The sequence below is a fragment of the Hippichthys cyanospilos genome, chromosome 3, assembly GCF_059441005.1.
Source record: "Hippichthys cyanospilos isolate Australia breed blue-spotted pipefish chromosome 3, RoL_Hcya_1.0, whole genome shotgun sequence".
NCBI lineage: Eukaryota > Metazoa > Chordata > Actinopteri > Syngnathiformes > Syngnathidae > Hippichthys > Hippichthys cyanospilos.
Genome location: NC_142371.1, coordinates 24,926,786 through 24,954,542, shown reverse-complemented (window position 1 = coordinate 24,954,542; position 27,757 = coordinate 24,926,786). Strand labels below are relative to the sequence as shown.

The following is a 27,757-nucleotide window of genomic DNA, read 5'->3' as shown; positions in this document are numbered from 1 at the left end:
TTTGTACTGAATCTGAGCAGGGAAGGCATCAATATAATATGCTCCGTATGATGTTGTGCTCTAATGTGGATAAAATGACTAAATAAACCCCTTTTTTTTGTTGATCTGATCTACGGCTCAAACTTGCATATGAAAGGTCAAACAATTGGCCCGAGCAGGGGAAGCCAGGTGGCATCCAATTTTCATTGCCATTATTACTGATGACTTTGTTTATTTATATTTTTAAACCGTGAATAACATTTAGTGTGTATTTTACGCCAGGATCCATATATGCTTGGAGAAACGAGAGCCTCTCAAAGATCAGTGATGGATAAAAGCGGGTGGATTTAGCTGAAAAATTCATATTCTACAAACAATAATAATAATCCTATGTTTAGACTATTGGAGCAGCACAGACTACAATTGTAGTATAATTGTAAAATTTTGACTGGAATTCCGCTTTAAATGCAAAATAATTGGACCCACCCCTGTCGACAAGCTTTTATTTTGGAAAACATTCATTTTGAAAGGTGGACGCCGGAAACCAACAGTTTAATTTACTACACCTGTACATGTATTCATTTTTTTCTGCTGTCCAGAAGATGAAACGTAAATGTGAGTTTTCAAGTGGATTTGTTTATGTTGGGGGGTAAACCGCACTGCGTTATTTAAAATTAAGCGATTAATTGGGTAATTTGACCTAGAATTTATTGAAGAAATACTACGCATGCGTATTGATTACATTGCCTCGATTGATTACCTTTTCCTCTTTAAAATTTCCTTCAGCTGGCATTGACTTATATGAGTTGAGACTGGTAACTGATGCTACGTAAGATTCACTGTATTTTATGTACTTTTGAGTTGTTTCCCGCCGAGTTCGGAGTCTGACTAACCTGTTGACGCATGCGCAGATTGAACATTATTCACGCATGCGCAATCCATCCTCTCAAAACGACATCTGGCGCTATAGTTCCTTAAGACGTCCAACGTTACTACCCAATTGTAAACATTTGCCTTTTTACGCCCCCTCAAATGTCATTGTATGTTTTGCTGTTTCCTCCCCCGCCAAAGCGCCTTTTTAGAAGACGCAAGGACGCTTGTATACGCAATCATCGCCCTTTGAAATGTCATCGGTCGCTTCTGCGCTATAAATAGTGGCCATGGTTGTTTTGGAAGGGCAGCAAGAGGAGAACTATTCCCCGGAGTGATCTACAGCCCTCCCCCACACCTCGGAGCTATGATCACACGTCCTCTATTACGGGTCATAATGGAGGACAAACACGTCCCATGCAATGCAACCACCGCTAGGTGCCACTGTTAGACTAAAATGCAACCTTGCCTTGTAAACATGCATCACAACAGTTTGCAGGGTTTGGAGCTGGTAGACATAAAATGTTTTTTTTATTGTTGGATATATAAGAGAAGAAATAAAAACTCTGATCTTTCTTTCGATGACGTTTTGTTTTTCAAATGCACATTGTTAGAGGCAGCAGGCAAAGGATACAAGTCATGCAAACCTAGATAACTCTCAAGTGTACCTTTGCTATAAAGTTAATAACTTGCAGCGATGCACGGTTTCAAAAAGAGGAAGGGGAAATATCTATATGTGGGATATGTAAACAGTCAAAGAAATTGCACTTTCTTGGCTTGTTAATTTTTTAAAAAGCCACAAAAACTTAAAAATCACTGACCATAAAAAACATGCTTGTCTAAAAAATATTACAAATAAAAAAAAACATATACAATCATAGTCTAATGACAACTGTCTAATGTATTGGTCAGCTGTAAAAGAAAAAAAAAAACTACTGGATAGTTAACTTTTGTCATATATTTTTGTTATGTACATAAAACTAAATGTTATGTATTTTATGGATTGAGCAAATGCCCCTAAAATGAGAACAATCTGTACACAAAAAATAACCGTTAAAACATATCACAATAATGTATCATATAGTCTTATTAGGAGAGATATTGCTTGGACACAAGACAGCATGGCACTTCTACTTAGCATTTCATGTTTGCCATCTTTTTCTTACATTTTTTTGTTTTGTTTTGAACACCCTGGGACATTCTGATTGTCAATAAAACATTCTCAAAGGCAGTCTGAAATACATAAAGACACATTTGACCTTCCTTCCTTCCCAAGAAGCAATACTTGAAGAAAATAGTTCACAATACACATTACTAGTGTTCATAGATTTCATTTAGCACACAGAAAAAAATAACATCTTCCTTAAAACCTTATTAGAAATTCTTTTGCAGCGGTGCCAAAATACCTCAGATCACTAAGAACCCTTTCCCCAGACCCCCCCCCTTTAATCCCCCTCCTCCCTTGTCCTCTTATTCACTGGCTTGTAAAGTAAAGTAAAGCCAAACAAGTGCTTTTAAGCTGGCGCTCTTCCTCCCGTTTCCTAAAGGTGCAATGTGACTTTGGAAGCTTCATTTGTGACCTAGTTAACGCTCCCAGCCCGCAGTCCAAGTTCTTTTCCCAAGTTTGCTTTAAGGTGTCCAAGTAGGCGCAATCCAAGTGTGCGTATGTGTGTTTTTCCCTCGGGGAGTATACACACTTGTTTAGTGTTTTTAGCGTGCTTGGGCACTTAGTGCAAATTAATTTCAGCTGGTCTGTTTCTGTTGATCCTCCCTCGCTCCGCGCTCTCTCTTTCATCCTGGACAAAAGATGTGTTGCCATGGTTTCATCCTTGCTGTGATGCCCTTCACAACGCTCGGTTCAGCGGCTGTCAGAGCGCGCCGTGATGTCTTTCTTGCGATTTGCACTCTAAGCGCGGTGTGGTTGATGATGTTGTTTTCTGATTCAAATGCAGCACCTGTCCATGTGTCCTGCAGCGTGCCTGGTCCCTTTTCCTCTTGAGAGTTCCTGCCTACACAGCGGGGAGATGATGTCAATCGGTAAATGATTGGACGGTGAGTATTTGTTGAACCGATTATGACCGACTCGAATTCACTACTCAGAATTGAGCAAACATCCAAGTCAACCAAAAAAAAAACATTGATAAATGAAAATTGAAGTTAGGTATTATGGGGCAGTATGAAAATGACTGTTCCAGGCCCAAAATGACCAAATGTCTTCACTAAAGCAAAATATGCTTCCACGAAGGATCAGTTGTACGAGAACGGTGGTTCTCAAGCTTTTTCCATGTTTGAATGAATTTTTTTTCTAAGTACCACCTAACCAGGCCAATGCATTTTTTTGTTGAAAAAAAAAAGTTAAAACACAGTACTGCATTAAATCATTTATTCTAAATGTGAGAAAAAACTGTTTCTGACACGCCATGAAAAAGCAATAAATTACATTCACAGATATCTTCGGTAACCCTGTTAAAATCTCCGACATCTCCATTGAAGCTCTGTACTAAAGCATTTTGCAACCAACTCATTGCACTTTTGAAAAGGTTTAGAAATAATATTTATATATTTGTATGTCCCTGGAACTTTAACAAGGTCATGTTGACTTTGTATAACCACGACCAAGTTTCCCAATGTGTGTCATGCTCCACTTGCCTCAATGCGAGCGTTAGCTTATGAATGCTGCAGGGTCAAAAGTAAATCGTTCAGCCTCTTTCTCCTCTGCTCTCTGCTGCATTCTCCCGCTTTGTCGTCCTCGCCATCCTCCTCGTCTCCATCCACATCTTCTCTGTTTTGGCTCTCTGTGGGCTACAATGAACAAGATCCACTTGTAGATAGAAAGCGGAGGAATTATCGGATTACTCATCTACACTTACTCCGGGGCTGGCGGTGAGCGAGCGGGGGGTGTCGTCACTGCTTGGGTGGGGGTCACTGCTGGAAATTGTCACCTCCACCACCCCTACTGGTACATCTGGAATGAGAATAGAGAGAAGTTGTACGGGATTTTAGTAACGGTAATCCAGGGAAGCAGGAATTGGGATATGAAGGATGGAGAAAAAAAATTAAGAACACCATGGAAAAATATCATTTTTTTTTGTTTTGTTTTTAATACCCCCAGAGGTATTCCTTTAGGAATGCTTATAAATTTGGTTGTAGTTTGCAGTGGTGTAACTGGATCAAATTTATACTAAGAGCCGTCCAATGGAAAGTTCAAGGACTTGTGACGCATTATTGTAAACAAAGCACCAACGATTTACTGGGAGGAAACTAAGTGAGTACATTTGGATTCCTTGTATTGCCCAGGACTATTCCCCCACTATCAAAGAATAAAAATGTCATTGTCCTGTTCATCCGCTAATTCATTTTCTATATACCGAGGTCAAGCAAGAAAATAGGGTACAAGATTGATAAATGTTTTCCAAAGCAAAGCAGATGCTTGCAAATATCTTACTTTGATTCAGCAATTATAATCAGTTTGCTCTCATGGAGGACTAATCATATTTTTTATCATTTAACATGTCAATAGGCTGAAATTCTGAAGAAATGGACATGTATACTCTCTAAATGATCAATTGATTATCAAAGAAAAATTTCTGTTAATCTGATTATCAATTTGTTGCCCACAAATCTATTATTTGTTGGAACAACTGTATTCATGTCTATGAACAAGTTCTCAATGAACCTGAATGCATTGATTTGGAATATGGACGCTCCCTGATTAAAAACAAACAAACAAAAAAAAACTCCACACACCTGGAGCTGAGATTTGAACCCCAAACCACAGAACTGTGAGGCAGAAAGTATAGCCACTACACACAGTAATCCCCATCAATCCATATTCATAAGGTCCAGGAATGCTAAGACTTCTATGTTTCTTGCCGCTTCGTCTAGTTCCACCAAAGCCTTGCACTAGCACAAAGCCAGAACCAGAGTGTGAAATTATACACCAGACTCACTTCTGCCCTGGAAAATTCCCACATCGTCTTTATTTATTTATTTATTTTTTATTGTGCAAAAGCACAAAAAAACCCAAAACGAAACAAAAAACACAGCAGCAAATGTGAAAGTACGCAATATGGGTAAATGGTGATTGTAACGTTCGAAATTGGTGGTTGGTCTTGTCCAGAACACCTCACCAAAGAAGTATGCGGGGCCGAAACACACATATTTAAGAACCCAAAGAAGGGTCTCCGAGGTAGCTGCCAATCGCAATCAGCACAACACAGCAGAAGCAGCCCGTGTCGAATGTCACACGCCTATTTTGGCATTTCCTTACACGGAGGTGCCATTTCACCTTTTGTAGACGTCACACTACCTCAGAAGTCACCAAACTGTCAGCCCTCATTGTTTCCGTGTCGGAATGGTGGAAAATGGCTTTTGAAACAATGCAGTTCATCTATTAGAAATGATTCTATTGTATCTTGTGGTGATGGTTTCCTCTTGATTGCAATCAGTCAGGGAGACTTTGGTACAAAAGAGGGGTAAGCTCCCTGCTCACTTCTTGGACTCCAAAGAGTGGATGACAGAGACTGGGAGGGTTTTCTGTGCGCTTGGCATTCTGTGGCTGGAAAAGCACTTAAGTTTATGCTGCAGCCCGTGATGCGGAGCCAACAATGAGGTTGGTGGGCTGAGAGAGCAGCGCAAGAATGCTTTCAAACTAAAAAACGCTGGACACTCAAATCACTAGAGCCCTAATGTATACTGTGTAACCTGTATAGTGCAAAGTGGCCAAATCCTAGACCGGTACTATCATTATGGATTTCATGCAAGACCTATAAATGATACCCATGATGGAAAGAAACGTGAGAACAACCAACACTGAGAATGTCATGTAGTGATAAAAATGGTACACGTGTCTCTGTTGTGGCCACTCATTGAAAAAAAGAATGGCTTAAGTGGCAATAGATCATAATAATGTCAGTTATGTTTAGAGTTAACGTGATGAAAATCCCCTCCCAGGCGCACGCTGTAATCTTCCATCTGCAGTGCACGTAATTGAATCACGTCATCAGTTAATGATGGGTATGCAACTATTTTTTTTTTTTACGTTTCACTACACAGCGAATAACTTCTTTTCACACTTGTGTGACTGTCAAAAAGCATCGTGCAAGTCGACCGAATTGAAGATTATCTTCCCACTCGATCATGAAAAGTTGAGTAGTTTTAATGGAGATTACTTCTATGGAGCGAATTTTAGGGTTGGGCCATGAATCGCATGTTTACAAAAGCACAATCAGTGTTTCCAATGTCGTGATTTGATTGCTATGTTGAGCAAATTTTCCAACCCCTTCTGTGACAGATTTCCCAAAAAGCAACAGTACTCTTTCTCTTGCATGTGGACCAGCTGAGTGGTGATAGGTTATTAATATTTGTTCATAGGATTAAGTTCCTTTTCTTTGTTGGTTAATGCAAGTTAATCCATGGGAAAAAAAAAAACTTTGGGGATAAAAGGTTCAAAAGCTTGTTTCATACCAAGAAAAATAAATTAAATTAAGCAAAAAGCAAAACTCAAATGCTCATCAAATGAATTGATCATTTTTATATTTAATTACTCATTTAGATATCTTTTTTTAATTATTATGAGATTTATGTGCCCCTCAAGGAAAGCAGACTGATTATCTTAGTAGGTACATGACAAAAAAAACTTTAGCTTTTTTTTTTTTTTTACTTTTTAATGTGTTAAGACTTAAGGAGGTAAAAGGTGGGGGAAAAAACGACACCAAACAAAACATTAGAATGTGTTTTTGTTTTGTTTTTTAAGAAAAAATACCCAATGGCGGAATTCTCCTATGCAACATAAATTTTGGCACCATATAATTTTCCTCTGAATCATACAAATTGGATGTAACTTCATCTGCATGTCACTGAATACCTCAAAATTACATGAGATATGATGAAATAATGGGCAATTTAGCTTTCAACATTTTTTGGGCAGACAAAACAGAGTTAGACCGCCATGCATGAAAATCATCAAATCCAAAGCAATCTAATCTCAGTGTTGAATCAAAAATGAAACAATTGCTTTTACTTCTTGATCATTGCATTCCCATTTCCTGACAGAACCATAAATTTCAGCGATTAAATTAACCATTAGTTCCAGCCCTACTCGCTTTGAAAAAAAGCCACCGTGATTTCTTTTTTTCTTTTTTACAGGCGAATGTGAAAATATCGATAAATATACTGTAAGTCCACATTGCCCTGGCCTGGTTTGTTTAGTACCCATTCATATGGGTACATTTGTCCTAAAATATGAACAGTCCGCGAATAATTAATGTTGTATATGCGTTGTCTAAATGTAAAAGGAAGCATGTGCTGAGCGTTTGACACCTACAGAAACAAAAACTAACACACACATTTGCTTCATGGACCTGACTTGATGTAGCTATCGTCCCCACTGGCTCCGTCCCCGCACACCACGCGCCAGTCCCTCTCCTCTGCCTCGCCGTCCCCCTCTCGCCTCCCCTCCATCCTCAGTCGGATTTGTCGCTCCCTCACCAGCTCCCAGTTCCTTACCAGGAACACGCGATGTGTCACCACGAAGCTCCTGACCCACATTAGAACACACCAGCCGCGAGTGAGTAACATGGCGTCAGATAGCTCTTACTGATATCCGGGTCGCCGTCTGATTCCCATACCGCTCGTCGCTGCTCAAAGGCTCCATGTCGAGGTGAGGGAAGAGGCTGGCCAAGTCACCTGAGAGTTCTTCCTGAGTGAGGAAAAGCCAATAAGTATTGAGCTTGCATCGAGTAAGACAATGTGTTATTGACTCTCACCGCTGAGTGCCGAGTGGGAGAAGTCCTCTCCTTCAGTCGACCTGGATGCGAGATGTTCACAGTGAGATCCTACTCGAATGTATTCAATTGAAAACTTAGTTCTTTAATACTCACAGTAGCGCCGCTTCCTCTTCAGAGGGAAGGCGGGTTGCCTCTGAAGCTGATGAGGAAATAATAATGATTAAAATGTAAAATGTTTCAGAAATTGTGAATGCTGAGGTGCAGCCACAATCGAAGGAAATGAACTGTTGACATCACATATGGAGGCGGGCTCGATTTATGACAGTTACAGACCTACAGGGACAGATTCATACTAAAGTCGGGAACACGCTGTATTTTCTACACTAAAGCAGTGGTAAAGTCAGTCCAAAAAGCGGATTCTGAAGCAGTCTAACAGCCTGTTAATACTCGGTCTTGCTCAGCTGTAAATGAAGGAACTTTTGCTTAAAACTAAACCACTGCTCATCATTTTTTAATCGACTGAGTCGTGGCAATATATAAGGGCATTTTGGCAACACCTTTTCACTCTTCTGGCTCTGAATGAGAGAGCTGTGCGAAGACGTACATGTGGGGGAGGGGTGTGGGATGTGAGCGGATGCATAAGGGAATGACACACGCAAAGCCTGGCCGTTTAAGAAAACTTGCATTGTGGCAAATGGGGGGGGCGGGGGGGGGGGGGGGGGGGGGTATTGTTCGGCGCTGCGGGGAGAGTAAGCGGCTGCTCTGTTGCACTGTTTGCTGTGTGGTGTGAACATGCAAAGAAACATGCTCCATACGACGGTTAGGAGATCACTGGGCATGGGAAAAAAATGTAGGAAAGCGGAGGGGGGGTTGTCAATAAAACAGCGTCATCAATTACAGTCATCGTTGAATTTTTTTTTTCTAATCTCTATGCTTTCTATATGTACATTAGATCAGTTTTTATGCATCAGGCTACTTGTGCTTGAGTCGCTGAGGGTTGGAAACAAGTCAATCACATAATAAAGTGGAACACCGGTTGGCTTTTGTGTTTGGCATAATCTGACAGTTCTGTTGGTGGGGTTGCAAGTTCATGAGCAGAAGACTTTAAAACGGAAGAACCCATAAGAGTAGTCGGTTTAACTTTAAAAACACCGCCACAGCACCTTTGATCAAGGTAGACTGTGCATTTTTTTGAAGAATTTTGCTTACCACAGGTGCAGCTCAAGTTTAGCCCATCACATAAATGCAAAGCACCCAACCGCAATTTCAGCCACAGATAACGATAGCAGCAAAGGCACTAATATAGTGAGCCTTAGCAAATTAAACCCAACATCATGCCACATTTGAGCAAGTCATTTTGATGCTATCTTCTAATTATTAGGTGAATGATAAGACGGCATCATTCATCCTGATGGTCGAAACTAAAAGTTTCAAATAAAGCAAAACGCTAAATGGTTACAACTGTGTCTGTTAAAGAAAATAAATGAAGCAAATTTTTTGTTGTGGTATATCAATATTTTCATCGGCCACAATAACAAAAGGTATCTAAATTTGAAAGAAAATAAAATAAAATACAATTTTAATATCTTAAAATGTGATGAATTAGATAAACGAATTACAGATCTGAATTCCTCATTTTTTAAACTTATATAGCACTAATAAAAACATCCATTCATCGATGACTAGGTGGCAGCAGTGTTAATCACTTTTCCACCATATTTGAAAAGAAGTTGACCAAAATGAATTATGTTGTAACTGAGCATCTAAAATAATTTAGTGCCATTCAGAACATGAAAGCCACACTTTTGGACTGTTGACCTGGTAATCCCCAGACATCATACAAATGATTCCCTTTCTGGCTGAAAGATTTCTGCAGCAAAATGTCAGGACAAAGAGAATTAATAGCTCACTGCACCCAAATGACCCCTGCATTTATTCTTTGATCAAGTTTAAATCCATTGAGAAATGACAACGCCATTCTGCACCATTAAAATGACAAACACAAAGGAATGAACGCTGACATTTTCTCTGTGAATGTTGGAAAAAAATCAATCACAAAGCTGACATTAGCAATGAATGAATTGGGCACTATAAACACAGCTTTCTCAATCACCAGATCCAGCTCAAGTTGTGTCACCGAGCTCGCCTTTGATAGCCTTGTCTTTGAAAGTCTGACGCTCTGGTGCCAATGAGGACGAAGAAATATAATAGCTCACCAGTCGCAAACGAGCTGCACATTTTGTTCTCTGGATCAAGTTGGAATCCGATGAGAAATGACAAGGCTATTATGAGCCAGCCCATTGTAGAGCAGAAATAACCACTAACTGCAATCCTCTGAAATGACGCGAAAAGGCCGAGCTTCTTTTTTGGCCCTGAAATGCCATGTAAATCATGTCCAAAGACAGAAAATCATATTGAGACTGCATCACTACTAAAAACATCACAGCATAACGCGGCAATCATTAGATGCCATGCAAGTTGTTTCCATGACCTTGCCCTAGATCTTGCAGGCAGTCCAACATTTTGCATCTAGCAAGTATTAACATTTCGAAAGTCTACCAGACGCACATTGAAAATGCGTGCCAAACCCAGCATTTAAATTTTCTTCTGTGTCTCTTTTACCTGGTTGTGCTGCCAAAGCCACATGACATCATAGGGCAACTGGAAATGAATCCTCTTCATCCTCAAGTACTTCCCTGTCGGACGCAAGCATGAGAGTTTGGATGAATGGTCATGCTGACATTGGAGCCCCGCCCCCTTATCACCTCCATTCGGGACAAAGACTCACCAACATGGATGGGTGCCGGCAAAAGGCTGTAATCCCGCTCGCCCGGTTTGTACTCTGCACCTCCTCTGGAAAAGAGCTGCGACTGGGAAGGAGGACTGAAAAGAAGTTGAACAAACGAATCCAATTAATGCTCAAAAAATGCCGCAGAATACAAAACCAAAAGACCATAAGACAAGACCTGTTTGGTGAGTAGGATTAACTTTAGTGTTTTTACATTTGTGTGACTTGAGCTATGTCACTGCCAATCACTTTCAAAACAAGGTTCAACGTATTGCTAGCTTTTAAGACCCACATTGTGTTTTTTTGACAAAATAAGCACTACATTGATTTTTCCATTCTTTAGCAATAAGCAATTAGAGAACGAGTTGGTTTCTGATCAAAATCCAAGTTTCTGACCAAAAAGGAGCAAAAAACGAGTAGTCGCAAGAAGTGTCATCGCCGTTTTAAAATGATTAACTATAGTTTCTTAATTTATAGCTATATGTATCTCTCAAATAAAGCATGATTTGATGCGTATTCGATATAGTTCTGTTTTTCAATATCGTAAAAAAATGACTTTCTGGTGTAACAATAGATTTTTAATGCCGGTCCAAGTTTCTATCATCAAAAGCCTTTGTTGCCTTGTGTTGTTTTTATTGTTTTGGTTTAAAAAAAAAACAAAAACTTGTTAGCCATTCTGAAATCATAACAAGCTGAGAGATGAAAAAGACTGGCAGACTTACAGTACTGACAAGTTCACTCAAACGAACATGGATCATACCATCCAAAACTGAACCATACCAGATTGAATCAAATCGGAATCTCGTCGAGGCGAACCGCATCATTCCACTTACAAATCAAATTATCTTTGAAACGCACCCCACATTTGAAAAACAGTTGAGTAAAAAATTACCCAATAATGAGTAAAAACCCAGAACATTGGGTCTAATTTCACCCCCCAATTTTTTTTGACCAACATTTCCAGAGTGCATGTATTGAAAACTGAATTGTCTTTTATAGAAACACATACAGTACACCCCTCTTAAGAATCGTTTTCAAATTTTTCCAATCTAACTAATTTTTCTAACTGTGAGCAGTGGACCCTGCAACAGATTGTTTGTAATGCGAACAAACGTCCCAAAACAAACCACGTTCAACCTTTGAGGTTCCACCGTATAAGCGTCAGAACAGCGAGGAGCTAAGGTCTTACTCTGTCGTTTTGTAATCATCAGAGTAAAGACCAGCCCTCAAAAACATCTTCCTGGGAGGACTGTCTTCACTCTTGTCTCTTCGGACGGCAGCCGGTTGGGATGCAGGCTGCTCGGCGGCCGATTGGCCAAAACATTCAGAGGGCGTGTCACAGCACGCCGCCTCGTCCTCGGCGACACTAAAAGGAAAGCATGAAGCGAGAGATAGAGCGACAGGGAGGAAAAAAGAGAAAGAAGAGGCACTGGTTTAGCACACAGTGCTGAAATGTGACCGGTTAATATAGGAGTATGTTACACAGCAATGACAGGCTGAATTGTGAGAGAAAAGCGTTTGGTAGTGAGGGGCGTTTACCTCCGATGACAGGGAGAAGCGTCATGTTTTCGCTTCCGTCCTCGCTTCCTCTTGGCCCGCGACTCCGAATCTGTCAAATGCTGCGCCGAGCTAACCGCCGCTCCCTCGCACTCCGACGGAGCTCTCCTCTCTCCGGCGTCGCCGTTATTACGGCTGCACCCCCGCAGCAGGTCGGGCAGCGACACGGGGGGAGGCAAAGCGGAGGGCAGAGGGCGTTTCCGGGGTCGACCGGGTCTTCTTTTGTTTTTCTCGTCGGCGCTGCCGTGTGTCTTTGGCACACCTTTGAGCTGCCCGTGGCTTCTTGGGTCACCTTGTAAAGCTGCAGTTAGTGTAATGGAGAAAGGAGAGGAAAAGGGGAGGGGTGCGGGGGGAGAATCAGTGGCAGGCAGGAAATGAGACAGATGTGGATCAGTGATGAGGCCTGCAGGAGGTGTGAGGTGAGACCACTCTAGGCTGACTCATGCAGATGGGCCACAGATTAGATGAGTCACAGCATTTCCTCAGCCCACGTTACTTCTGGGAAAGTGATTTATATACACACGGGCGCACACTCACACCGAAACATAGCTCGCTTAAGTTTTTGTTCATGTGTAGGTGTAGCTGGGGCATGATCCGGAGAAGCTCAGTGTCAATTGTATTGAATCGAAAATGTATCAAAAACTCTTTTCGTGACCAGACTCAGACATCGAAACAACTGCATTTTTTGGGGCTCTAAACATCACCAAAACAGATTTTAAAGGAAATGAAACGAGATGCGCTTAAACTAGACTTTCAGTTTTAATAAAAAAAGTGAAATTACTGTACATCCCAAATCAAACGTACGTAAGTGGAAAAAATAGCATCACTCTATACTGTATATATTTATGCCTCTCACTTTTTTAGGAACCACTTGCAATGAGACAAATTAGGCATTTAAGGTCTTTCGTCCATAAACGTAACCGAATGCTCAGAGAACTGAAAAGAATGCCTTTGCCAGTTCTCTCCTCTCTCTTAAGTTCCTGCTCGCTCTTGCGGCATGTTCCCCTGAGCTTTGTTTTCGGCAAGTGAAATGCATGCTCAATCAGATTTAGGATAAGTGATGACCATTGCCACCATTTAACTTTATTGCCTTAAAAACTGCGTTTGCTTATAAAGCATGCTTTGGGTTATGGTCCATCTGCATTGTGAAGCACTGTCCAGTGAGTTCTGAGTATGAGCAGATAATATTTCCTACAATGCTTCAGGGTTCACGCTGCTGTTTTTGTCATCAGTTACATTAAATGCAAGGGACTTCCATTGGCAGCCATATGTGTGTTGTTCCGATATTTATGGGCCTGACAGATTGTACACATTCAATTTATTGATGTAATGGCAGTATGTTTTTTTTTTTTTTAAAAGCATAATATTTTTTCTCAAAAACACATTACATTGCAACTTTGAGGGCAGGGCGATGGCTGGAAAGGATTAGTGCAATTTCCTTTCATTTACAAAGGGAAAAGCTGATTTGAGATATGAGTGTTTTAAGTTAAGTGTGTGGTCACGCAACCAATTAAATGTGTATCTCAAGGCACCAGTGCTAAGGCCACTGCGTACATGTGCACATATTGTTTGCATGCTTGTTTAATGTGCAACATATTGCCAAATGTCCAAACAGACCGCATGTGCGTGCTGTCTCTTCAAACACACATGCATCTAGTTTTGATATCCATGTTCTTTCCTAAACATCCACTCACACGTTCCATCCAAGCAACCTCATGCTGACCCGTTAATCCTTCATCAATCACTGCTGAGCTCATCTCTTTTGTTTTGTTTTTTTTTTTGCCATTTTTCCACAGCCTCCGACAAGGCCGACCACTTTTTGCTTATTGAATCTCTCCAAGTCAAATAGGCCCTGTCGGCCGGCGGCCCGTCCTTAAATAGCCAATCTTGTGGTTAACTAATGACTGTGCTCTCTGGGTAGCCTTGGGCTCAAACATCGTGCGGTTCGCGACAGCCCTGAGGAAGATTTTTTGGCTGGTTCTGATCAAGACATTGCTCTTATGCCATAACACTTTGGGGGGAAAGAAAATTCCAACAGAAAGGGGTTGCCGAGCAGTTATGTGTGTGTAAAGCACATCCGCTGCTAAGCAGAAGGAGCCTATAAAAAGACAAGTCTGATCTTGTCTCAATTGGTCTCCGGGCTTTAATGTGTGCCTAAAAAATCTTGGGAAAAAATGCCTCTTTTCTTGTTTTTTTTTTTTTTTTTTTGCAGTTAAACTGCTGGAAGAAAAATAAAAATAAACTAACTCAAAGGCCTGTCTAGTTTTCATATGGTTGCCAAAGGATATTTTTGGATAATTTTCCATGTTTTCTATTAATAACAATTATTTTTTGTAACAATGTGGGCGGAGCCAGAGTCAAGGCTAGCAAATGCAACATGCAAGATTAAATGCCACAGATGCAGTTTGAAGAAAAGAAAAAAACCCACAAATGGCTGTTGTATCACACAAAATGTAGTATGGCCCTCACAGGGTTAAATGGAACCGGATAGAAAAAGGTTACCCACCCTTATGTTAACACGGCAAGGTAGGTTATGTTTTAATTGGCAGGAGTTTGTTTATTTATGTGTGACTTCCTGCCAACAGTGTTTATATGTGCAACTAATTTTCCAAAGACGTTCACATTAAATTAGGGTGTGAACTGTGACTGCACACGGTGATGACATTAAAAATGTCGACTGTATCAGCAAAAACAGCCAAATGTATGACCAAAAGCTGGCCACAACTTGAATCTTGAATGTCAAATACACTTGTACAGTGTATGTCTGCTAAATTAGGTCATACTTGTGGAGGGATTTGAATGAAACGTTGGAATGAACGCATACATTAATAAAGTACTTAGAATCTGGTGATTGCTTTAGACTGATAGATGAGTGCACATTGACTGCTACAGTGGAGACTCCGCAAAGGGAAGTTGACGCGACATTCCTGCAATACCAACTTCTTATTCAGCATTATTTGACCAGACGCAAAACTGGCATACAATGCCCAGCTGTAGAAGAAACCTCCTGTTTAAGGTCACTGCTGTTTATCGGTGATTTAACGGTATCTTACCTGCTTCCCTCCTCTCTGTCCAAACTGGCTCATCCGTCCTCCACGACCTCTCTCCACTTCCCAGGTTCCTACTGGCCGACTCGCACCTAAAACCACGCCCCCCCGTTGCCACGTCAACCGACGTGAACAGGTTTGTGTGCGTCGGGGATGAAGGTGTCCTGCTCGCGCGGGGGTGGTGAATGTCATCCCTGTCGTCCTCCAGGTCGGAGGGGATTGTCCGGCCTGCTTGTCCAGCAGCGGATCCCCAACTGGTATTTGGGAACCCTGCGCTCCGAAGTTTGGTCCAACTTTGGCCCAGGCCGCCCCAGCCCCCTCCAAAGGAAGACAAGTGAGAGGAGCCCAGCCCCACGGAGAAAAGCGATGCATGTTTTGATTTGTCTGCCAATGGTGGTGATGCTGCAGCAGAGAAGGAATTACTTGCGCGTTCACGTAACCAAGGTGACTCTTTGGAGAGCACGCCTCCTATTCCTCTTGTGCCCTTCCGTCCTCCTTGCCCCAGGATGAACCTTGACTTCGAAGTGGAGAAGCTATCTTTCGCCGCCATGCCCTGCAGTTCCTCGTGCTCTAACGCCGTCGTCTCCCGTTCGACGTTACGATCGCAGAACCTCTGTCTGTGTTTATGTTTGTGACCGCAGTCACACGGGAGGCTTGACGAGTACCCTAAATTGAGGCCTCCTCCGTTACCTTCGGTCTCCCCTCCGAGAGTGCCCTCCCTCAGCAATCTGCTCCTCCGCCGATGAAACCTGGCAGGGTTAAGGAGGATATGGGCATGGTGGGGCTGTTGCGACGCGTACTGGTGAGGAGAGGGAAGTGGGTATGAGCCGGGAAGATGGTGGTAAAGTGTTGTGTTCGGTGGGTAGTTGCTGTAGAACCCCATGTTGTCAATTGTCTCCTGGAACTTTGACGGGCAGCCACATTGCCTGCGCTCCGGCTTTCTGTTGCAATGCAACGTCTGGCAGGGGTAGAAAGACTGAGAGGAGGAGTAGGAGGGGTTAGCGGCGTAAGATGGAGGGTGCGGAGAATAGAAGCCGTTCAGATTGATCCTGAAAATATTGGAGCGGTGAGAATGCGAGGAGTGATGCCGCCTGCTACCATCAAAAGCCTGACCCAGCTCTGATCTAGCCCAGCCTCGCCGACCGATGTGGACTTCACTGAATTGACCAATGAGCTCTTCCAGTTCAGACAGAAACTCCGGATCCTTCATGAGTAGCTGCTGGTGTTTCTTTTTGTGTTTGTTCTTCTGTCTCTTCAGTGCGTTGTGAGCAATACAAGGGAAGTAATCGGAAGGAGTGCACTTGTTATGTCCAGGGCAGGGACACTGGCAATTACAGGAAGACGGGCAGATGTAATCTCGCCGCCTGTGCCTATGTCGATGCCGTTCCATGGAAGTTGAGTTGCCAATCGAATTCTTGTGTCTAGTCATAAGAGGGCCCGCAAGAGAGGAGCGTTTTGGACCTCCGAGAATCCCCCCAGACCCTTGCCCCAACCTGAGCATGCCTCTTACGCCCCTCAATTCGGCTCGTTCGCACACACTGTTGTTGTCTGTTCCGATTCCGCTATCGCTGGGCAATGTCTCTTCGCTATGAGATTCACTCCTGGGTGATGGAGTGGCATCTTTCAGATGTCCAGGGGAGCTGGCTGTGGGATGGAGCGGGGCACTGAGAGAAGAGAGCTTACACGACGACTGGTGAAAAGGAAAGTGCTGCCTGCCCTGGCATGGACAACTTTTCTTCACAAAGGGGGAGAGGGAGGAGCAGGACGGGGGACGGGGTGAAGTGCAGGAGGACGACGGGGACGGGAGTGAAAACGGGGGAGGAAAAAGCAGAGTGGATGTTGGTTCTGTGACACTTCCTTCGCTGTAAGGGCTCTGGGCCCCACTGGAGTGTGTGAGGGATGGGGAGGGAAACGGGTGGGCGGCAGGAGGCTGGGACTGGTTGGACATGAAGAGAGACGTTTCAGTGGGCTGGCTAAACAAAGACGACTGAGTGTAACTGGGGGAATTCAGACGGGCCAATTGGGATTTGGGCTTGCGCCCTCTCCTCTTGCCCATGTAGATGGTTCCTCTCTTGCTCACATTAATCTGAGGGCCCAGCTTGGTCCCAAAAGAAGAGGACAGTTCGGAGAGTGTGGGTACTGTTGGAGGTTCGACCGACTTGTATGCTCTCTGAGAATTTGCAACATCTTTAACGCCTTTGCTGTCTTTTTCTGCAAAGCCAGACGTTATTACCTTGTGAAGTCTCTTCTTCTTCCGTTTCTTCATCTCATTAATCAGCCTCCTGATTTTTAGCTGCCTGTTTCCCTTCTCGGGAGGAGGAGAAGGTGGATCGCTGTTGTTATGTGTCACGTCCCTTTTACTCATGGATTGTTTGCGAGGACGGCCGCGCTTCTTTGGGTTTGAGTCCAGCGCAGGGCTTTTCTGAACGTCGTCACACTCCAGAAAGGCGAGCTCCTCGGGTGAAAGTCTTAGTGGAGGTTCGTTAAAGATCATGGCGTAGGATTTGGGTCTGCCTCTTTTTCGGGTAGGGGTTGAAGGGCTTCTGGAAGCAGACTGCTTCAGATCGGATATGGCGGGGTTCTGTTTCGGGGATAATGGTTTAACCGAGGAGGAGCTTGGCGAGCAAGAGGGAGTTGAGAGAGTCGAAAACATCTGAGAGAAACTCTGTTGAGAATCCGCCTCATGATTTTCCACCCTCTGAGCCCGGTGCACCAACTTCGTCCAGCTGGGCCTTCGGGCTTTACGTTTCTTCAGTGGTCTGCTGTCCTGCTCTTGGCAGGAAAATGGCGGTGAAAGAGGTGGCGGGACTGAGTTTGACACTGGAAGCTTTGGTGCCACTGTTGAATACCTGGCAATGTCATTCTCTTTTGACTTTAGACCACTGTCAGCAGTCGTTGCTTGTAGCTCAGCTTGTTTGATATGATCTCTTATGCTTCCCTCATCAGGTCTCCCTTTTTCTGCCACTTTATACGTGTTATCAAATGTACCCATGCCATCTGAGCGCATGTCCTCGTTTCTCTGTTTCTCTATGCCGATCTTGCTTTTCGCAGCCTTTTCTACACTCTTCAGTTCACTACTTTTATGATCTTTACCCTGTCGCGATTTGCCATCCTTTCCTTTGTCTTTTTTCTTCTTTTTGATTTCTTCTTTTTTATCACTCTTTACTCTCTCAGCTTCTAGTCCATCAACCTTTGACTTTTTTTCTTTTTGTTTGTCTTTCTTTATCTTTCGCTCTTTATCTCTCTTTTTATCATTTGAAAGTTTCAGTGCAGCTTCCTGAACTTGTGACTGGGCAGGAGACATATCCAGACTAGGGGAGGATTTTGATTTAGTATTAACCGAGGGGGAGTTACTCTTTTGCGCCAAGAAAATTTGGGTTTTGGAAGAACCTGGAGGTTTGGCATCCACAGAAGAAACTGAGCTGTTGTGTTTTGCAGTTTTGATTGGTAGGACATCTCCAAATATATCTTCAGAGCATCTGCCGTTTGAAAGTCCTTTCTTGGTCTGCACCGCACCATTGTGTTTTTTGATGATTTCCTTTCCAGGCGGCGCCTCGGTGCACAGCCTGGAGAGGGTAGCTGAAGCTTCCTGGTTTGAGGTGGACAAACACGGTTTGAGCACTGCAAGGAGCGGCTGTTCATGGATGCCGGGAGTCCTTTCTTTCTTCCCTTTCTCCGATGAAGCGGCCGGAGTCACTTCTGTGTTACTCGCCAGTTTGAGAGGACTCTGGAAAACATAAATCCGCAATTTCTGTTATGTATCACTTTGATAGGCAGATCCAATATGTCTGCCGTTGACAACAGTTTAACTGACAACAGTGGTGGGGGATGACAATAACAGAAATGCTTTTGTTTTTGTCTGCCCATTAAAGCCCAGACTGAGGACAAAGTGACTCAATCAGGCAGAGAAAGGAGGACACAGGGAGAGAGGTGACGGAAATGGGAATGGAGGGGGGTGACACAGAAAGGAGAGACACAACGCAAGAAACAGAGGAAGAAGGTGCTATGAGGGACAGAAAGGGACTCAAAGATAAACGAGAGCAGGTAGAGAAATGAGGGGATGTAAAAATAGAAGAGAGGGACCGATATAAAGTGTCGGGCAGTGGGAGAAAGCGGCGCTATTGGTTGCTATAAATTGCTACTACCACAGATGAAGAGGCCTGACATTTTGTACTTGTCCTTTAATTTTGGTAGGCGGCAGCTTGAGTGGCGTTTGTGCAGCTAAAGCAATAAGCTTTCCCTCGGGCCATCGTCAGAAGGACTGATGGACCAATGCCTGTAATGGCCAAGTGGTTGCTGTGCCACTGTCCTATTTATAGGCCCCAGTTTAGTTAAATGTGTTGCTTGCTTATAAGTATTGAGACAATTGCTCATTTGACCTTATGATGGCGCACCACACATAACTGGCGTGCGCACGCCTGGTGGTTTAAAAAAAAAAAAAACAATACGCAGCTATGGCGCATGAGTGCCATTAATAATGCATGAGTACACTTTTGGAACTAGCTTCAGCTAACAATCCATCCATCCATTTTCTGTACCACTTATCCCTACAAGGACAAACTGTTACTCCTTTAGAAAAGACGGGTGCTCTGACTGAGCTAAAATACAATGCATAGAGGGAGGCTTCTGTTTTTCCTGGCCAGAGTTCCATTCCTACGGCAGTGACGTAACCTGACTTTGTAGCCATGACGAAACGCACCGTAGTGTAACATTAGTGAATGTAGACCTCCTTTTACGTCATGCTCTTCTTTCGACTGCAAAATAGTGAGTCTGAGGAGCTAAAGCCGTGCACTCCATTCTGATGCAAAGGCTTGAGAGAATCAGATGAGAAATGACACTCCCGAGTTTTCTACTTCCAAGGAAAACAGGAGGGTGTTGTTTTGCTGTTTGTTTTCCCGCATTCATACGCAGTAATAGTTTGAATGCCAGCAGATGACAGGCTTGTACGTCTGTGCCTTTGCACAAGCGAGCGTCACTCGTAGAGATGTGACAAACCTACGAGAATTATCAACCATCTCTGTGGCTCCAATCAGCTTTACTGAGCTTTAATAGTGACTTACAGCTCATTGTTTTGCTCTAGTGACAACAGTTTTATTGTCCATGCTATTATGGTGCGGTTTTAATAGCCCCGTCTCAGTGCCGAGGAGACACATGGATGAATGTGTCCCATGAGTGCCAGATGTTTAAATAAGCAACAGTTTGCCGCTAAGATTGGCATATCATAAACAGTCCAAATTTTGTTTGTGGTTTGTTTATGTCATTGAAGCAGCTTTAACTCACCTGTTTGGTCCCTGGGATGGCGATGGCTGAGGCTATGGTGGAAACAGTAGCGTTTGCTGGTGTTAAAGACGATGCTGCTGCTACTGCTGATGTCGTTGATAACAACGCCGAAGCGGCAGATGCCGTTTGTTTGCATGCGTTCTGGACGCCATCTGAGCCCGGGCGGCTCTCCTTACTGGCGTCATCCGGATCGGCGGCAGCCCTGGTGGGCAACGTACCCCCTCGGCCCTGTTGCCTCTGATAGGTTCTGATGGTGGGTTTGCAGACGTAACTCTCCAAGATCTTAGGGGGCTTCTTGGTGCGCTTGGCTTGCACTCCGATGCGGAGTCGCACGTTCCCGTCAGGGCAGCTGGTCTCTCGGCCACATATCTGAAGCTGCTGCTGCCCCGCGCCCCCACAGCGTCCCTCGATGAGCAGCTCCAGCACCGCCCCCTTGTCCCCTTCCTTCTTCTTCCCTCGCCTGTCGTCCTTCTTCCCCAAGTCCGAATCCTTTGTCTCGACACACTTCTTTTTCTCTTGGTCCTGCTCAAAGTCCTCAGGTACCGGTGAGGCATCCCGTCTGGAGTCTGTCATTAGAGGGGTGCCCCCCTTCATTCTCTGATCCATCAGAGAAGTCAGGGGGGAGGAGAAGAGGACTGAATAGTACCCAGTATACCACTGAAGGAGTTTTCCTGCAGGTGGAGGTGATGGTTCAAAAGAAGAAGAAGAAGAAAAAAAAAATCACTCAGTAGAGCTTGTTCATCCGGCACAGACGGATCTTGTTCTTTGGGCTTGAGCTGACAAAACGCCTGTTAAGAAAGCGAAAGAGAAAAACGGAATCCAGTGATTAGTCACCTCAGTGAGCACAGATGCTGAGCAGCAGCAGCAGCAGCAGCAGCACAAACGGGGGAGGAAAGTCCCCTTGCAAGCGGGCAGCTGCAGAGAGGCGCTACAGTGTGTGTCCACAGAGATGATCTCATCACACAGAAGACCCGGGGGGCTAATCAGCGCGGCCCGATTCCCAGAATGCCTGCACTCAACTGACTGGAAGCGAATCTTAGTCACATAAGTGAAAAAGAGCGAATGGTCAACTTACGGCTGTGAGAAACTTTCACTTGGGAGCCCCTCGATATCAGAGCCCAAGCTCCACGCTCCGTTCCCCCTTCTCACCGCCATCTTTGCGCCTTCTGTTCTCAGCTACTCCTTCTTCCCTTCCTGGCGCTGGGCTGTACTTTCTTTTCTCTCTGAAAAACTCCCCGTCTCATTTTTGGCAGTAAGCTTTCGCATGCATTCTCTATTAGCCCCCTCCCCTCTCTTTTCTCGCTCTATAGCTCGCTCTCTCACTCTGAGTAGACCACACAGCTGAATGGTCAAGTCAAACACTGTATTCCCATTAATCACAACCATATTTCCTCCTACACTTCATTATTTTCTCCTTTTTCTACCTAAATCCCCCCATTCACGGTACTCAACAACCACCACCCTCTCTTCCCTCTCAGTCATGGTAACACCGCGTTGGGAAAAGGGGGGAAACTTATTTTTGGAAAGGAGCGCAAATTCCTTCTCCTCCCATTGCTTCCTCTGAGTCAAGTCAGCTTTTCATTGACCCCATTGTAAATGGACGTCTAATATGACATTACAGCTAGTAACACGCCCTAAAACAACATTCTCCCCACCAAAACAAACTCGCTCTTGGTTCAGCCCAAATTTGGACCCCGGCGCAGAAAATGGATGCAGCCTTCGACCGTCCTTCATAACCTTCACGCTCGCATCAAGGGAAGCATTCATTTGACAATAAAAACACACCTTGCGATGCATTCTTATGACATCCGCTCGGGTGCCTCAAGAGCATTCGAGTTAATGTTTTCATTTAGAAACCCCTCCGTCCCTACGCACTCACGCACACCCCCAAAAACCATTTGCTCAAATGAGACAGAGGAGCTCAAATCCACATCGGTTCCAGTAAAAGACGTTACGTAAGACCTTTGGAAACTATTTCTACTGCCAAACCCTGCTGTGAAATTAGAATAAAGTACTCTGTTAGACATCTTTATTAATGACCATCTCATAAATCATAAAGTATATTATGCGGGGAATAGAAACCGAGCACAAAAAAAACAAAAAACAAGTAGTTGATACCGGTCCCTGCGTTTATGTAAAATGTAAATAATTGCCTTGAACAGTAGAGAATTATTAAAGCGTCACAAGACGTAAAAATATGAACTGTCAAGGAATAATACTTTTTAATAGCCAGTCAGCTGAGCTAAAACATACATGTGAGAATTTCCCTGATGACCCAGGCTAAACGTAGCTTCTCGCCGACATAGATCAGTCGCATTTTTTTCCTTGGCACCAATAATTTCCTGTTGCTGGCTTTGATGTCACATTCTGGCATTTTAGAGCCTTACAGAAAGCGCACAAAAATATGCTGGGCCACAAAGAGATGATAAATCCGACAGAAAAAAAAAATGATTATAGTGTTGTATCATGGTTTGTCCCTTGCTCCCCTACCATATCGCTGATGATGAGCCTCACATGTGACCTACTGACATCACATGGCACGCCCAAAACCCCCTCTAAAAGGCATATGCAGACGCTGCCATTTGTACAGAATTTCGCATACCAATTTGGGGGCTTTAATAAGCCTAAGTGTGTTTTACCAATTTAAGGTGTGTTTTAGGACTTACATACTGTAAACAAAAACACTTTTAAATTGTGTCTAATCTTTTAAAATTTGACATGTTGCGGGTGAATATGGAATGTATTCCCCTGCAATAAAAATAGGTTCACTGTAAGTGAATTTAGAAGCAGCATACTCCTGCACTGCATGTTGCACATTTTTACTGTAGTAGATTGTAAAGAATTATTGTCACATTCCCATATACTTAAGTGTGACAGGTCCTTCAACTTAAGAGAAGTCCATTTTGCATGCATATTAACAGTCTTTTGATCTCTCAGGACTATTCCGCCCAAACATAACTCTAAATTATCCCAATATTGAACCGGCAGCTATTTCCTGTGACAGGATGATGGGTGGACCTGACACACGGAGTGAGCTTGGGCTCCTCGGCAGCGCCGAGGCGACGATTAAATCATGATAATGGCCCCCACCGTCTTTCCGGCATCCAATGGCGGTGGCGGCGTTATCGTCGTCAATAACTGCAAGCATCTGCCTGACAACAGCACCAGCGCGGGAGCTCAGCTGGGTGTCAGGATGCGGAGTTAAAAAGCCTCAGGCACATCATCTACAAATGCATGTTGATCACAACAATCACAAATAAGGAGAGAACGAGAATGCTTTTCCCAATTGCATATGACTAATTTTTCTAATTCAGCTGGAATATGTAAAGTGGTTCTCAAACTGGGGTCCCCGGAACCACCATTGCTTGGGACTTCGGAGCCCACAAAGTAATTTGTAATAAATTATTATGTTGCGTCAGTGTTTTTTTTTTTTAATGCATACCTAAATTTGCGGACTGGCAGCGAGTAAATCAAACATATTAAATCAATTATTTTTCCCTACCTTAGCTTTAGGCCAATTACAGAATTTAGTTGTAGCATGGAGATATCATGAAATCATTTTGACATCCCTGCATGTAGGGCTGCTTTATGAACAACAATTATAAACACAGAAGACCAAATTTGTAAGATTTATGTTATTTTTAATTATTATTTTAGATTTTAGATTAAATATTCATGAATGTTGATGTGAGACAAACTTGTCGGCTAATAGCACATTTGAGTCCAAATGATCTGTTAAACTGTGATCAGTAGAAACGGCAACTGTGTCAAGCTGAGAGCATCAGACTGGGCACTCATTCTTGTCTGTCACGCCAGCCTATATGGAGCACTCGTTTGCTACTAGCTAGCGGCTAATTTATGTCAGTCGCAGCTATCACAGATCTCGAGCCACAGGTAAACACTGGCAACAGGTGTCGCATGTTTATGTCAATTTCTGTGTAATTAAGGTATTTATTAGCGCCCTGAACTTACAATTGAAAGGGAATTCAGAACAACATAGTGTTTTCATTGGGAGTTGGGAGCAACATTTGTCAAGCTGTTACACTGCTGGGAACAACTTTAAAATACAGCTTACCAAGGTATTTGTGTCCATATATATATTGATTAAATAAGATGTCTTGGCCATAAGTTGGCCATATCACCAAGTTTCTGGCATATTTTACAGAAAATTAACAACTGTTGTTGTGATTGGCTAGACATTTTTTTTCCTCACAAGAATCACAAGAGATGGCAAGATTGGGACATAACAAAAGGAGTAAGGTAATTACTTTATATAAACGATTAATGAATTTCCAAGAATGTGATCAATTGTACGGAATGCTTTTGTTGATGGATCATATGTTCAAACAACTGAGTCAAAACAGTATCCAAAACTTGGCTAGCTGTTGTCAACCAGTTTGTAGACTAACGACGTCAACGTGATGCCAACTATGAGAAGTTGAGCTCCACGATTATATTTCAAAATTATTAGAGACTGCGCCATCTCATTACAAATATATTTTTAGATAAAATCAATTCCATCTGTCAGAATATTTTTAGAATGGATATGTATTGTTTTCCATTGATTCATCAAAGAAAATGTCATTATTAATGAATGATTCTTTTTTTAAATATAATTTTGACACCTCTATAGTCAAGTTTTACCCCGCAGTTGATAAATGTAAACAATAGTCCATTTAAAAACCAAGGGTCTCACTACAGTGACCCCCAAACAATTTTTATGGCCCAATGTACCCAAATGCAGGGTCAAGTTTCAGCGATTAAAAAAGCAGAACCTTTAAGAGTATAACTGCCACCACAGTGAACACCTTTTTACTCCTCAAGGTAAAACATTAACATACAGGGGGGGTCCTTGGTTTACAACTTTACTGACACATAATATTCTGAAGTTCAGGATGCAAAAAGTTTGCAGAAGCCCAAAAATATATTGTCACAAAGCCCAAACACAAGAAAGCACACTCAGTTAGAAGCATTCTGATTGTTTTTAATGTGGTTATTTAATATTTACAACCTGAGAGTGTCTTTCATACAAATGGTTACCGTGATTATAACTTCTAGGCAATTTATGGTTACTTTGCAGCCCTAAGAAAAGAACAACATTGTAAAAATGAGCTGCTTTCTGCAGTTCACCTCAGAACTGTTTGCACTTTCCCCAGATTCCAAAAGGTAGTTTCCCATAGTTGTAAAAGTCAGGTGTACAAAAGTGGAACTTTTACCGGACCAACTTTGTGACATTTTCAAGGCACTGGCGTTACACTAATGTACCTCATGTGAATAATTATTTGAGTCAAATGTACTTTTCTTCGAGCAAGAAGGTCAATAGTTACATAAAGCTTCGAGTAAGCCCCCATATAGCTCTTATATTGACCTCCAATGTAACTGAGGCCAGGTTTCTACTGCATGGACATAATTAAATGAGTCATGGCAGTAGGCATGAGAAGGTTATCAGATGGTGACGGTATGATAACCTAGCGCAAAAACATGACGGTATTGACATGACAGCTCAAAAATATATCATTTTAAAACATATTTGCTAAATAACCAATTTGTGTTTTCTCTGTTTTCGTAATATTCCTGTGTGTGAAGAAGGATGGACTCGGACGGTGGTTCAGTCTGCTCACTTCTATTATTAAAAATAATGCTTTAACAACCTCAGCTAAAGCCAGCTGCTGTTAGCTTCAACAGGCACTTGCTGCTAACAGCCAACTGACTTCCCTCCTCTAGCTAGTCCCGTTACGGTAATTATTTTAAGAATAAGGGCGATATAAAAATGCACATCAATGCGTCAAAACTCGGCTTATGTGGCTGACGGATCAATCTTCCTCGAATGGTGTCGAATAAAAAAATATAATTTTTAAGTTATCGTTTATAGGACGCACCCATATTTTCGGCCTTCATTTTTGGGAAAATATTTGGGGAATTACGGTATCCAAAAGCCTGGATTGGTTGTATTTTAATGATACGGGCCATTTAAACAGTTTAACACGTATTTTGAGAATTAATTACTATCTGCCAGCCTCCAGCTTGTTTTGAAGTGAGATGAGTTCTGTTTCCTGCCACCACATAGCTCAGATTTTTAAAACCGCAATGCTACCGTTAGGCTGATAAAGCAGTATCAATTTGTTAGTTTCAATTTTTTTTTTTATGGTGTCCTGTAAAGTGCACACTTACAGTATTCCCCCGAGATTGATAATAATGCATCCCTACTATGGACTGATCTGGGACCTGTTTTGGTTCCCGAGCCTCAGTTTCGGTACCGCTGCCGCCACATATCTAAGCCACTCTTATCAATTAAGATACTATCCTCTACTTATGTTAGTGTTACAAGCACAATAATATAAGCCTAAAGTGTGTCAGGTGTACATTGTGTACCCAGATGGCAGCTGCGTAGGCTCGCTGACATTTCCACTGGAACTACTTCCAGTATGGGCAGCGGGGGTGTTGCCGCACTCTCCTGTCAGTGTCACGGGAGAGCCTCCACGCACAAAAATCACATCACGCTTGACTGGCACACAACAACAACAACAACAACACTCGCGTGTGTCAATTTAATGCCAACGCACAAACGCACACGGAAGTGGGATCTAAAATGCGCCACCTTGTTGTTTTTCCCTTCTCTCGCTGGCGGGAAAAGACAGCGGCGTGCACACGCAGAACACACTCGGCAACAAGGGATAAAATTAGCGCAAAGTGCACACGAGCAGTGCTGCGTGGCGCGAATAGGCCCGAGCAGCGTAGCCGTGACAGTACGGAATTAAAGCTACGCAGGCTACTTACCTAACAAGCCTGAAAAAGCAGCGAGCGCGTCCCGGAGTAAAACTGCGTTCAAGACGCGGGAGGTGAAGGTGTTGCTGTATGGTACCTTGCAGTACCGCCACCTCCGCCCACTCGTGGGACGACCGCCTGCTCCCCGCGTGTGAATGACGTGGCGTGGATCAGATGAGTGAAGAGGTTATAAAAACACAGCCCCGACCGAGCGGGCTTCGGTACATTGGCGGGAGTGTTTTCATAATCATACGGTGGGTAGTTCTCAGTCCGCCGCTAGGGGGCGCGCTGGTTGCTTTCGTCTGAAAATGTGTGTGTTTTTTTTTTATCCAGTTTCTTTTTTTTTTTTTTTTTTCAGGCACTTCCCCTGCCGAAAAACTCGCGTCGTTTCCCGCCAGCCAGAATGAGTCGCGTTATGTCCCGCGGGCCTGGACGCATCACCACATTTTGCACGATGGTGCATGTTAAAATATTAACTTTAAAATAAACTATAAGACCATTTCTGTAAAAGTAAATCGTTCTCCTTTCACTGAACTGACCTTGACGAAAGTTCAAGTTTTGTGCAACTTTGAACAGCTTTTTCATTAATATTGTGGTCAAATTCCGAATTGAACAGGCCCCACGGAAAAGCGAAACCCAAATCATCAGATTAACTAGTGCTGTGTACCAATTTTGCTTTGGGGATCAATAAAGCCTATCTCATTCTGAGCAATTATTGTTTATAATCATAAAAGTAAGTAATC

General features: G+C 43.1%; 1 protein-coding gene across 5 annotated transcripts; it reads right to left on the bottom strand.

Moving 5' to 3' along the window:
- Positions 1-1,350: 1,350 nt before the first annotated feature.
- On the bottom strand, positions 1,351-27,231 carry LOC148426467 (uncharacterized). 5 transcript variants are annotated; one of them, XM_088410158.1, is made up of 14 exons: positions 27,027-27,231; positions 20,250-21,037; positions 14,976-18,696; positions 11,905-12,223; positions 11,555-11,731; positions 10,366-10,460; positions 10,200-10,273; positions 7,731-7,776; positions 7,617-7,657; positions 7,479-7,549; positions 7,212-7,387; positions 3,720-3,814; positions 3,495-3,651; positions 1,351-2,854 (listed from the first exon to the last, which is right to left on the bottom strand). In XM_088410158.1, the coding sequence occupies exons 2-13, from the start codon at positions 20,853-20,855 to the stop codon at positions 3,517-3,519; spliced, it is 5,556 nt and encodes a 1,851-aa protein (XP_088266284.1). In that variant the 5' UTR covers positions 20,856-21,037; positions 27,027-27,231; the 3' UTR covers positions 1,351-2,854; positions 3,495-3,516. The 5 variants fall into 5 exon arrangements, 3 of the variants coding, with proteins under 3 accessions (XP_088266284.1, XP_088266285.1, XP_088266286.1); XM_088410159.1 differs by lacking the exon at positions 27,027-27,231 and adding an exon at positions 21,325-21,433; XR_015865042.1 differs by lacking the exon at positions 1,351-2,854 and having other exon boundaries at positions 3,597-3,651; positions 7,197-7,387.
- Between the last annotated feature and the right edge of the window lie 526 nt (positions 27,232-27,757).